The following is a 12,985-nucleotide window of genomic DNA, read 5'->3' as shown; positions in this document are numbered from 1 at the left end:
AATTGGGAAACATTAATGTCTTCAACTCTAAATTTATAATGCTATAAAAAAATTATTTTTAAGAGGTAGATCTCTCATTGCCTACCTAATTGTGCCAGTAGAGTATGCTGCTGTGGTACAGGTGTTTGTATCATAACATTTGACCTTTTAGTTGTACAAATATGTTTTTGTAGGCTCTTTGAAATGCTAGGCTTAAGATTGCTGATAATGGAATAATTTTTAATGTTGTGATAGCTACTGAGTGTAGTTTAAAATAAAAACAGTCAAAAGTACATTGTCATTTTTATTAGTTATTGCTAATTGTAAGACTAAAGAATTGGGGTTTTAACTGTTTTCAAATTTAGTATTTCAAATTTCAATACTTTCTGAAAACTAAAAATGTTCGTATAATTTAATATGTGTATTTCATGCTTTTTAAAAATACGGCTATGTTAGTTATGGTTGATTGCTACACCTTATAGTATCTTTGAAAAGGCAGTAATTTCTCATTTGGAACTGGATTTCTTTTAAATAGCAATTTAACAAACTGTCATTATATTATATTCTGTAATAAAGAATGTTTAAAAACTTTTTTTTCAGAACTAAAATTTTCCTGCTGTAGCTTTTTTTTTTTTTTTTTTTTAAGCAAACCTAGTTTGCTCATAAAATTTCTTATGGAAACTAGCTGACTTTCCTCCTCTAGTATCCCCTTGGTATTTAATCCCTAAAATATTGATCTAAGTTTTTGTAGATATTCCTGTGTATGTCATTTTTATGTAAAACATATGTAAAATTTTCTAATAGAGTTCAGTTTTTAAGAGCATAGGCTCTGGATTCAATGGCCTGAGTTTGAATTCTTCTGTGCCGCTTCTTAGCTGTGAAATGTTGGACAAGTAATTTCATTTTTTATTATTATTTTTTTAATAAATTTATTTATTTTGGCTGCGTTGCTGCATGAGGGCTTTCTCTAGTTGCGGCGAGCGGGGGCTACTCTTTGTTGTGGTGCACGGGCTTCTCATTGCGGTGGCTTCTCTTGTTGTGGAGCACAGGCTCTAGGGTCACGGGCTTCAGTAGTTGTGGCTCGCGGGCTCTAGGGCGCAGGCTCAGTAGTTGTGGCGCACAGGCTTAGTTGCTCCGCAGCACGTGGGATCTCCCCGGACCAGGGATCGAACCTGTGTTTCCTGCATTGGCAGGCGGATTCTTAACCACTGCACCACCTGGGAAGTCCCAATTTCATTTCTTTAAAATCAGTTCCTCATCTGTAAAATGGAGTAATTCTTATATAGATTTTGGAGATAATTTACAAAGTCCTTAATACATGACTAGACTAAATACATATTTGTTGAATTAATGAATGACTGCCTATTCTCTATTGTGTATAACCTGCAACCATTTTTGTAAAAATTTGATTTATGTCAATTTTGGATTCTGCTCTAAATTTCACATGACTGGGGTAGTAACTTCCTGACCATGGTCATAACTTAACAAATTATGTTGGATAGTGACTATATGATGAAAAGGATAAAAGGCAGTCTTGAGATTATGTACCATTCTATTTTTGTTAGGACAGATTTGGATGCTACTAAAGGTTATAGGCTATATTGGGCAAGGAGGAGGACTTAGCAGGATTTTAGTTCTGTGTGACTATTCTGTATTCTTAAAAAAAAATGTACTTTTCAGTCCCTGAGCAACAGCTGCTTGATATTGAAGACTGCGACCTCAATGTGGTGAGATTATGTTTTCAAGTTTTCCTCCCTGACGAACATGGTAATTTGACAACTGTTCTACCTCCTATTGTCTCTAACCCAATTTATGACAACCGTAAGTAATTTATTTTCTTGTATTTGTACCCTTAGCTCTTTAAAATGATTTTTTAAAGTATTTTGGTAATTAGAAAAAGAGTATGTTCATTATAGGAAAAATTCAAACATTACAGGGTAGATGTTATCTATCTGAAGTAGATAATGAGGAGAGTAAACCTCCTATACATCTCATCCTCCAAAGATATTTCACCGGTTTCTTCTTCATATATATACAAATACCTCGTTTCATCATCATCACCATCATTCACACAATATATTTTTGGCAACTTTTCGAAAAATCATCATTGATTTTTTTTTTTTTAACCTTTTTTTTTTTTCCTCTTAGCAGCATATCTTGAACCTCTTTACCTTTCAGGTACCTTATTCTTTTCGGTAGCTGCATATTTCCTTATATCATAATTTTACTAAATCATTACCCTATTACAAGACATTTGGTTTGTTTCCTTCTCAATTTTTTTCTTTTTGCTTTAGCAAATTGTTCTGCAATAAATATCCCACATGTGCATATCTTGTGCAAATGTCTCTAGCATAAATTTGTAGAAGTAGAAATGTTGGCAAATGCTAGATCAAAGGATATGGATATTTATAGTGTTAAAAGATTATGAAATTGCCCTCAAATATTTGTGTGTTTGTATACTCTTATGTATGCACCCACCAGTGGTGTATGACTATACCAGTTTTGCATGTAGAAGGATAGTGGGACATAGAACTATAAAGGTAAATCAGAATATCCTCATCATGAGAGCTTTGAATGCCAGGGAATTATTGGAATAATGTTGACCAGATAATAGGAAGCATGAAAACTGCATTGCCACAGGGTTATGGTCATGATTTAAAAAGATTAATCTGATGACAGTGTATAGGATGGATAGGACGAATCAGAATTTAGAAGCAAGGAGATTTAATTAGAGGACATGTCATTGCCTACAAATGAAGTCATTAACACTCTAAACCAGGGTAATGCCCTTAAGAAAAGAAAGGGACAGATGTGGATGATTAAGGTATTGAGTGCCCTTAATTTATTTATACACTAAAGCTTTTATCTATCCTATAAGTTGTTTTCCTAAAATTCTCCATCAGAAAGGAATAAGCCATATTACTAAGGTAGCAACCCATTAAAAATATCCTTTATATTTAGGTGCTCCTAATACTGCAGAATTAAGGATTTGTCGTGTAAACAAGAACTGTGGAAGTGTCAGAGGAGGAGATGAAATATTTCTACTCTGTGACAAAGTTCAGAAAGGTATTTTTTTTGTTGTTTTTTTGTTTGTTTGTTTCATTGAATTCAGAATATATTTTAGATTGATAGATACATTTTACTTTGTTTTCCCATTGTTACTTGCTTTCCTATTCACTAGATGACATAGAAGTTCGGTTTGTGTTGAACGATTGGGAAGCAAAAGGTATCTTTTCACAAGCTGATGTACACCGTCAAGTAGCCATTGTTTTCAAGACTCCACCATATTGCAAAGCTATAACGGAACCGGTAACAGTAAAAATGCAGTTGCGAAGACCTTCTGACCAGGAAGTTAGTGAATCTATGGATTTTAGATATCTGCCAGACGAAAAAGGTATGACTTTTTCATGGTAATGTTTTATGTATTTCTTGAAGTTAGCCCTGCTAAGAACATTTTCTTGTAAGATACATTTGAATGCAGTTGTGTTTATTCATAATTTATGTTTCTTTTCCTGAAAGTTTTTGGTTGATTTTTGACTGTTCTTTGTGCTCTTTGAATCTCTTCCTTAGGAAAGGTATCTGGAATAATTTCAAAGTATCTAAACTGTTTATCAAAATTTGTTTTACATTTGAGATTCTATTTTGGTCCTTATTGTGCCCTCTTGATAGATGGCATACTTGCCACTCAGAAAGTGGTCTCCATTTTGGTCCTTATCTGCCATTATTGCATTAATTGACATTGGTGACTTGTAGGTGTTACAAGAAAACAAGATGAATATTATAAACTATTTTTTACTAAGAAAAAGATCCTTTATTACTGACTTGGGATGTAGTTTGTGACACTTATAAATCCATCTTATGTACATTTATTTAAAGCATTTTCTATGTAGGAGTAAAGCATCTGCATATTTATTAAAGGAGAGGAAGCATAATCCCATGATGAATCACGTTTTCTCGGTTTCTTTCTAACCAGACACATATGGCAATAAAGCAAAGAAACAAAAAACAACTCTGCTTTTCCAGAAACTGTGGCAGGATTGTGGTAAGAATATTTTGTTGTTGTTTTTAATAAATTTATTTATTTATTTTTGGCTGCATTCGGTCTTCGTTGCTGCGCGCGGGCTTTCTCTAGTTGTGGCGAGCGGGGGCTACTCTTCGTTGCAGTGCGCGGGCTTCTCATTTCAGTGGCTTCTCTTGTTGCAGAGCACGGCCTCTAGGTGCACGGGCTTCAGTAGCTGTGGCACGCAGGCTCAGTAGTTGTGGCTCGCGGGCTCTAGAACACAGGCTCCGTAGTCGTGGCGCATGGGCTTATTTGCTCCACGGCATGTGGGATCTTCCCGGACCAGGGCTCGAACCTGTGTCCCCTGCCTTGGCAGGTGGATTCTTCACCACTGCTCCACCAGGGAAGTCCCTGAACATTTTGGATTGATTTGTATTTAAGTAAATTTGTTTTGTTTTGTTTTGCTTTATTCAGTTTTTCAAATTTTAACTGATGTACTGTTGTTTTTCAAATTATATTTAATAATGGAAAAAATTTATCATAGGAGTTAATTTTCCTGAAAGACCTAGACCTAGTCCCCTAGGATCAACTGGAGAAGGAAGATTCATCAAAAAAGGTATTTTATTCCCTATAGAGTATTCCTTGTGATTAGAGAGACCAGTGCTTTGCACAGTATATTGGAATTCCATTCTTAAGAATGAAAACTGCCTCTTTGATTTATTCCACTCCTACATATTTTTTATGCTATGAATATTGAATGAATTGATCTCAGCTTCCGAAAGACCTGTTGGCAACTATGATTATGTTTTGGGGATTTATTGTTTGAGAAATTACATTTCATTCATATGGTGGTAATTTTACTAATTACAGTGTGTCATGGAAGAAATGATTTAGATCTGGCCAGTTGCCTATCTTTATTTATTTATTTATTTGTAAAGTTTTACTGGAATACAGCTCATTTGATTGCATATTGTCTATGGCTGCTTTTCTTGTACTATAGCAGCAGAGTTGAGTAGTTCCAACAGAGGCTGTATGGCCCACAAAGTCTAAAATATTTAGTATCTGGCCCTTTATGGAAAAAAAAGTTGCCAAATTCTGGTTTAGATCATTCAACCAGGGTTAATTAGAAGTCTTGTTTTCTTTTTACATTCTTAAATCAGAGCTTTTTCTTGGTTTAATATGTACAGCAGTCATATAACATGTAAATAAATACAGACTCCTTCATTTTTTTCTGACTGGGAATTTTGTAGTACCTTAGAGTGAGTAGTATCTTAATATAGCTTGGAAATTTATGTAGATTTTTAAGTCATCCCTAATGAATGTTTCCTCCATCCCTCCATTTTCTCCTAAAGAGGAGAATATGAAATGATTTTGAATATTTAGAGGCCCATTAACTGAAATTCTGATATTTATCTTTCACATTTCAAAAATATCTTTATAGGGCCTCAGAAGCTAGATTTCCACATTTAACTGGAGTGAAATTTTCGATACCAAAGTAACTTACCAAAATTATTTTATAGGTATTTGTAAAACAATTAGTGTTAAAGAATTCAATTTTGGACTCATGTAATAATTTTTAGTGCTATTTAACATTTCTATTTGAAGTGTTACATCGGTTTCCTTTAAAATTTTTTATGTGTTTATGTAATTTTAATTTAGAAGTAATGCTTTTTATAATTTTGTTCATTTCCGTTTTGTACAAATACATTTCCTCCCCCACAGAACCAGTCTTGTTTTCTCATGGTGCAGTTTTGACAGAAACATCCGGGCCAGTTTCAAGTCAAGCAGAATCCTACTATTCCTCATCTGTGTCCATCTCAAGTGCATTGCCACATCATGCTTCAGCCATACCCCCAATGGTACCTCAGCCTTCTTCAAGCTGGTCATCAGTGGCCCACGCCACCTCACGTTCAGTCAATACAAATTCACTGAGTAGTTTTTCAACAGGGACGCTTTCCTCTAATTCACAAGTTATCCCACCATTCCTGGAAATGTCTGTTGTGAGTGATTTGAATGTGTCTAATGCTTGCATTTATAACAATACTAATGACATAGGCAGAATGGAAGCATCATCCGTGTCACCAGCTGACTTATATGGTATTTCTGATGCCAGCATGCTGCCTAATTGCCCTGTGAACATGATAACGCCCAGTAATGACAGCATGAGGGAGACTGATAATCCGAGACTTGTGAGCATGAATCTTGAAAATCCTGCCTGTACTTCAGTGTTAGACCCAAGAGACTTAAGACAGCTCCATCAGATGTCCTCTTCCAGTATGTCAGCAGTTGCCAGTTCTAGTACTACTGCTTTTGTTTCACAATCAGAGGCATTTGAGGGATCTGACTTTAATTGTGCAGATAACAGTATGATAAATGAGTCAGGACCATCAAACGGTACTAATCCAAACAGTCATAGTTTTGTTCAAAATAGTCAGTATTCAGGTATTGGCACTATGCAGAATGAACAATTGAGTGACTCATTTGCATTTGAATTTTTTCAAGTTAACTTGTAAGATATAAATGGTAATTCAAGAATTAAATCCCTTTAAAGGTAACCCTTTTGATATTACCTTTATAAATGCAACATTATGTATTTCTCTAAGACTATACTACAGTATATCGTGGACCCTTGAACAACACGGGTTTGAACTGTGCGGGCGGGTCCAGTTAATACTCAGATTTTCTTCACTAAATATGTAGTTCAGTACTACACGATTTGAGGTTGGTTGAATTCATGGATGCAGAAGACATCCATGGAGACAGAGGGCCGACTGTACAGTTTTAAACACAGATTTTTCACTGCACGGAGTGTCTGCACCCCAACCCCCGTGTTGTTCAAGGGTCAACTGTAATTATAACTTTAGGTATGTAGGGGATTCCTCTAACGGGCAATCTTGTCTTGGGAGCTTCTTGTTTTGCTGGCAGAGAATTTGTTGGGATATAAAAGATGAGTGCTCAGTGCTTGAAGCTGCAGCTAAAAGAGAGGGATGAACTCATTTCCCAACTTCAGGAAGAGTTAGAAAAAGTCCAGCATTTACAGAAGACTTTTGCTTCAAAAGTAGATAAATCCATACAGACTGAACTCCTAGGCTATGATGCATTGTGGAATCCTACATACAAAGAAAATTTATGTAAACCAGTGTATGATGAATCTGTGACATGTTAAATATTGAATAAAATCAATTTTTCCACTAAAAAAACCCAACTTTGGGTATGTAGAATACAAAGTTGGAAACAGTCATAAAAGGAAAATTCCAAAATAGAAATTTAAAAGAGCTTTACTGTTTCTTCTTTTGAAACATGTGATCTGATACTGTGTGTGGTGGGAATTCTGGCATGAGAATCCTGCCACATTTTCCCAGGACAGACAGAGAAGAACATTAGAGCAAGTCTTCAGTTTTTCCAGGTACACCTTTTTATACTTCTTTTATAATGTATTAAGGTATTCTTGGTTAAATGAATTAACTGATATTTGCTTTTAAGCAAATTTAAGGTAAAACCTGTAATGGCTATGTCATTGGAAAAATTAATTCCTTATTATTTTTGAGGCCAATGGGCCAAGGTGACCCCTAAGGGGTTTTCTGAGGCTTTCTGGAGTTTCTTAGATTTACATGTAAATCAAAATTTCTTCAAAATGTTAAGTTGGGCATCAGGCAGTTGAAGTAAGCTTTCAAGGTATGGGAGTTCTCTACATTTTGAACTATTTAGATCCATACCTTTAAAATTGCTTTTGATTTTAACTTTGCATACATGTTTTTAAGAGGAAGAAGTTTCCTTGGACCTTTCCTCTTTGTTATGTGTCCGAACTCACTGTGATCTCATCCAATTTCATGCTGTCAGCTCCCAAATTTTACCCCTGGCTTAGACCCACCCCTTGAACTCCAGACTTGGAGCTTATGTGTGTGTGTAAAACTGCTTATTTGACATCTCTACATAGAGATGTAATTAAAGCTCAAACTCAACACATCCAGAGCTGAGTTCTTGATCTTCCCTCCCAAACTTGCTTATCCTTCAGTCTTCCTTAACTCAGTAAATGGCAATGCCATGTTTCTAGTTGCTCAGGTCCAAAACAATGGAGTCATCTTTGCTTCTTTTCTTTCTTTTATCTCTCATATCCAATCCATCAGCAAATCTGGTAGGCCCTACCTTCAAGATATATCTTAAGCTGCCCACCTCTTTTGACCTCTGATATTAACATCCTATTCCAGACCACCATCATCTCTTGCATAGATTGAATTATAGCCTCCAAAATCTCTCTTTACATCCTTGTGCTCCTGCCGTCTGTTCTCCCTGAAGTAGCCACAGTGATTATTTTTAAAAGAAATCAAATCATATTCACTTGCTCAAAACCATCCAGTGGCTCCCCATCTCACTTAAAGACCAAAATCCTTAAAATTAGCAGGCCCACACTCCCTCTCTTACCCTTATTCACTACCATTTTTCCCCTTCTCATTCAGCTCCAGGCACTCTAGCCTCAGTGCTCCTCTTCAGAAACACCGAGTACACTCCTGCCTCAGACCCTTTGTACTTCCCTGGTGGTGCAGTGGTTAGGAATCCGCCTGCCAATGCAGGGGACATGGGTTCGAGCCCTGGTCCGGGAAGATCCCACATGCCACAGAGCAGATAAGCCCGTGAGCCACAACTACTGAGCCCGCGTGCCTAGAGCCCGTGCTCCAGAACAAGGGAACTAGTTGTGAAATAAACTTGGCTGTATGTGTAGCTCATGCCTTACATCCTTCAGTCTCACTCAACTGTTATTTGATCAAGGCCTTCCATGACTATATATACATTGGCACTCTATGTCTCCCCTCCTTTACATTTGTCCATAGCACTTATCATGATCTGACTTTACTGTTTGTTTATATTTGTTTTCCTATACTGGAATATAAGCTCCGTGAGGGCAAAGTTTTGTGTTTTTGTTGAATCCCACATTTGTAGAACAGTGTCTGCTTCCCGTTAAGCACTCAGTAAATATTTATTGAACATTCAAAGTACTACTAATAGAACTTCGGTTTTTGAAAGAAAGAATAGCTTTAATTATTAGATGTTTATGATTTTTATAGTTCTGCTTCATGTGACATTGAGTTTAGTATATCAGAATCATGTACATTCAGGTTGATGACTAATAATGGTGACCCAAATTGTTTGAAAGCAAAGTAATCCCAGTGGCAAAATGACTGTAGAATTTGGACAGTAATCTTAATTGTGATGGAATTGTCATGATGCTAAGTAACTTGCTAAAGATAAAGACCTAGTTTATTTTACAGCTAGAATCTATGTAAATGTTGAGCATATTTCTAGCTAGAAACAGTGTGTCTTTTCACTTATGTGTAGTATCCAACCAAACCATAAATTTACTGGAACGATTAAAGCTAGTCAATTTCATCAAAATGGGGAATGTGTGAATGTCATAAAAATTAAAATTCTGAGTTGAATGATACTGGGAAATGAGAAGGAAAGCAAGATAAGACTTGGGGTCAGGATAGTTTGGAAAGCAAAAGAAAAAGATTAAAGACACCTAACTATCATTAATATTTCTTAGAAATTATGATTTCAAAAAGAAATACTTCTGTTGTATAACTTTAAAAATCATAAGCATATAACATACTTTAGCAGAACTTACCAGGGAGAAAAAACATGAAGGCATTTCTTTCCTGTTCAAAATATGAACCCAAGATATCTCCAGATAGTAGCTTATAGATGGTGAACTTTTTTTTTTTTTTAATACAGAATCCTATAATTTTGTAGTAACTAGCACTTATCAGCTTAAACACTGACAGGCTACCTAAATGGATACTTTAAATTAAACAACGGACTTGTTTTGCGGGTGTTTTTTTCTGTGTAAGTTGAATCAAGGTCCTGCTACATTTGTGTTCAGAGTATTTCCAAAGGATTTTTCATTTTTCAGGTGCTATTTACTGATCATAGATTTTATTTTATTATTTAAAAAAATTGGCAACCTGCTTCTTTTTCTCTAAATGTATTTATACTTTCATCTGTTCTTTTATCACCCTACTTTTAGTTTTGAGGAAAAGATGACCTCTTGCTTCCTAAACTCTACTTGAATACTGGATCCCTCCTCCTTCTCTCCCATCTTGTTTCTGTATCCTCATATCACCATTTAGTGCTTTTCTTGTATAAACATGGTAAATGTTTTCTCTAGCCTAAAAGAGAAAGGATAAACACCTTTCCTACCACTATCATGCTCCTTCCCTTCACATCCAGACTTACGAAATGCTTTCAGCCTCCATTTCCTCACTTCCCAGTCATTCTTTAGCCTATCAGTCTTTCTCTTTTATCTCCTACTATTTTCTTATGCTATTCTGGGAAAAGTGACCAGAGACACCCTCCCTTGTCAAATCTAGTGTCTTTGTATCAGTCCTCACTCTGCTTGACCGACCTATCCATAACCTATCCTCTTGACCACTCCCTCCTCAGATACTCCTGAGGTTGACTTTCTTTCCAGTCTCATCCCCAGTGCTCAGTTGGTGCTACTTTTCTCCCCTGGGTGACCTCATCAGTGCTCAGGAGAAAGCTTCAGCTTTCTCTTACGATACCTGAATGTCTTTATAAACTGGCTGCTCCTGTTGCATTCTCTACTTTCGTTAATGGCATTACCATTTACCCTACCATCCAAGATATTAATAGCCTCAAAATCGTATTTTATTCTTTTTCGTCCTCACACTCAAAGAGTTATCAAGTCCTTTTGGGTCTGCCTCCTAAAAATCTCTTGCATTTGTCCTTTCTTCATTCCTGCTGCTTTCTTAGTTTAGGCCTTCATTCTTTTTCCCTAACAAGAATCTTTTCCAGATTGCCCCAGTTAAAAATAATACCCCTTCTTCCATACACTGTATTGCATAGTTAGCATTCCCTGAAGACCCTCTCAGGCCACTAGGCCTCCATGCCTTTCGCACGTTGTCCACTCTGCCTCTGCTCTTTACCTCCACAGCGAGCAGCCTTCAAGATGGGGCTTCTCTGTGAAGTTTGATCCTAGCTGAGGCACAGCTTTACACATACCCACCCTACTGCAGAACTCCTCTCACTGAATTATACAGTTATATGAAGTTTCTCTAGTTCACCTTTGGAACTCCATCACTTAGCGCAATGCCTGGCACAGTTGGTGCTGAATAAATGGTAGTATTGATAGAGAGGGAAGGGTGAAATTGACATAGGTGTGATTATAAAAAATGTGGACAAGGATCTGGTTTTTAAAGGGAAAGGTATTTAATCTGGCAGGAAAAGCGCGATGCCGAGATTACCAGGCTTGTGACGTACTTTACCCTGTGCCTCCTGTAGTGTCAACTGTATTGCATAGAAATTTTACAGTTACTAGGACTGTTTCATATCTCTGACCTTACTCCTCCTCTCTCTATGTGGCAGGTTTAATCTCAGTTCTCCTCTGGTGCATTTCCTCAGCACCTTACCCTTGCACAGAAACTCCAGTATTCATGTGATCAGTCACATTTTTGAATGTCTAATGTGCAAAGCACCATGTTAGGGGCTAGAAATGACATAGAGGTGAATGAGGCAAAGTCTTGCTCTCAAAGATGTCAGTCTTTTTCTTTGGAGGGATAACATATAGTAAAGTGCATGAAGTGGACTAATTTTAAATTTGCAGCTTGATGAATTTTTACATATGTAAATAATCATTTCCAGCTCCCCAGAAGTTTCCTTCATGCCCCTTGCCAATCTACCTACTCCTCAAAACCACTATTCTGATTTCTGTCATCAGAACCTACTATCTTAATGGCCTTTAACATTGGTAACTGGGCTTCCCTACTCAAAACCTTAGTGAACAAAAACAGCTAGGTTGTCAATTTCTAACCTAATGCTTCAGAAAAACCAATTATACTGTCCATGTTAAGAGAGACTTAGAATTGGTGGTCCAGGCTGCCTATTAGCTCCAAATAATTTCTTCTATCATTAATTGATTTATTGAGGGATTTAAAAACTTACTGTGTGATGTTAAATAGCATGGAGAAATGGAAAGAGTAAGTAATTTTTAGTCAGAACATCTGGGTTTGAATCTTCAGCTCTGCCACTTAGAAGTCATTTAATATTTAGCAGATCACACTTTCTATGGGCCTGTCTCTTCAGATATAAAATGCAGATAATTCCCAGCATACTTAATTCATAAGGTGTGTTGTATTAAATAAAATAATGAATAAGAAGAAACGCTGTAAATTGTATAGTGCAAATCAAATATTGTTAGTAAACCAACATATGCATATATCCTGTGGCCCTGATAATCTCTAATCCAAACACACCTTCCCGTTCACAGAGTGACAGATCTAACAATCTGACAAATTAGATCTGACAATCTAATCTATGGATTAGATTCTTTAGTAAGAACCCTGGAATGACTTCCTCTTTAGAGTGGCTAGCTATTGCCCAAATATGGAGGACTTTCATTTGGCCATATTCTTTCCAGAACATTTCCTATTGTATAGTGAAGATAAGGTCAATTAATGACTTCTGGTTCTGAAATTCTATGACTCTTAATTTCTTTGCCAAAATTCTATGAATTGGGAGTATTATGACTATCTTCCTAAGAAGGAGTCTCATCATAGCTAATGAAGTGGCCATGTAAAGATTTCTGATCTGTTTTGTTTCTGGAGATTGAGTATGAGAGGGGGAAAATTAGGATGCTTTTTGCATCACAAGTAATAGAAAATTTCATGCTATTTAACATTATAAGCCCAGGAGTGGGTAGCGAATCAGAGATAAATGTATGAGTTGTCTGTACCCAGTTTTATGCCTTTGTTTGTCTAAGACTTGGTCAAATTAATATCTTAACTAATACATCTTAGCAGAGTTTAAAGTACAAACTTAACATCAGTAAAGTCTCAAAAGTAATCATGTCACCACTACTTTCACTAATAAAACACAGATACAATTTTTAAAGAATTATTTCTTCTAAATATTTTTTCTATTCTAAATGTCTGTGGCTTTAGAAAAAAGTACCTGCTAGTAATTATCTACTTAAAGGGAGTAGCATTTATCATA

The 12,985-nt window shown here is 36.3% G+C and overlaps 1 protein-coding gene across 1 annotated transcript in view; it reads left to right on the top strand.

Moving 5' to 3' along the window:
• Window positions 1-12,262, top strand: part of REL (REL proto-oncogene, NF-kB subunit) — a 40,232-nt gene extending 27,970 nt beyond the window's left edge. Inside the window, exons 5-10 of the mRNA XM_007189693.2 lie at window positions 1,660-1,800; window positions 2,941-3,045; window positions 3,161-3,373; window positions 3,953-4,021; window positions 4,524-4,595; window positions 5,702-12,262. Of these exons, the coding sequence (XP_007189755.2) occupies window positions 1,660-1,800; window positions 2,941-3,045; window positions 3,161-3,373; window positions 3,953-4,021; window positions 4,524-4,595; window positions 5,702-6,492 (1,391 nt within the window). The 3' untranslated portion in view covers window positions 6,493-12,262. The remainder of the gene's footprint in view (window positions 1-1,659; window positions 1,801-2,940; window positions 3,046-3,160; window positions 3,374-3,952; window positions 4,022-4,523; window positions 4,596-5,701) is intronic.
• The last annotated feature ends 723 nt before the right edge of the window (window positions 12,263-12,985 follow it).

Source organism: Balaenoptera acutorostrata, chromosome 12, assembly GCF_949987535.1.
Source record: "Balaenoptera acutorostrata chromosome 12, mBalAcu1.1, whole genome shotgun sequence".
Taxonomy (NCBI): Eukaryota; Metazoa; Chordata; class Mammalia; order Artiodactyla; family Balaenopteridae; genus Balaenoptera; species Balaenoptera acutorostrata.
Note: the sequence above shows the minus strand (reverse complement) of the source record. Positions and strands in the feature narration are given on the sequence as shown.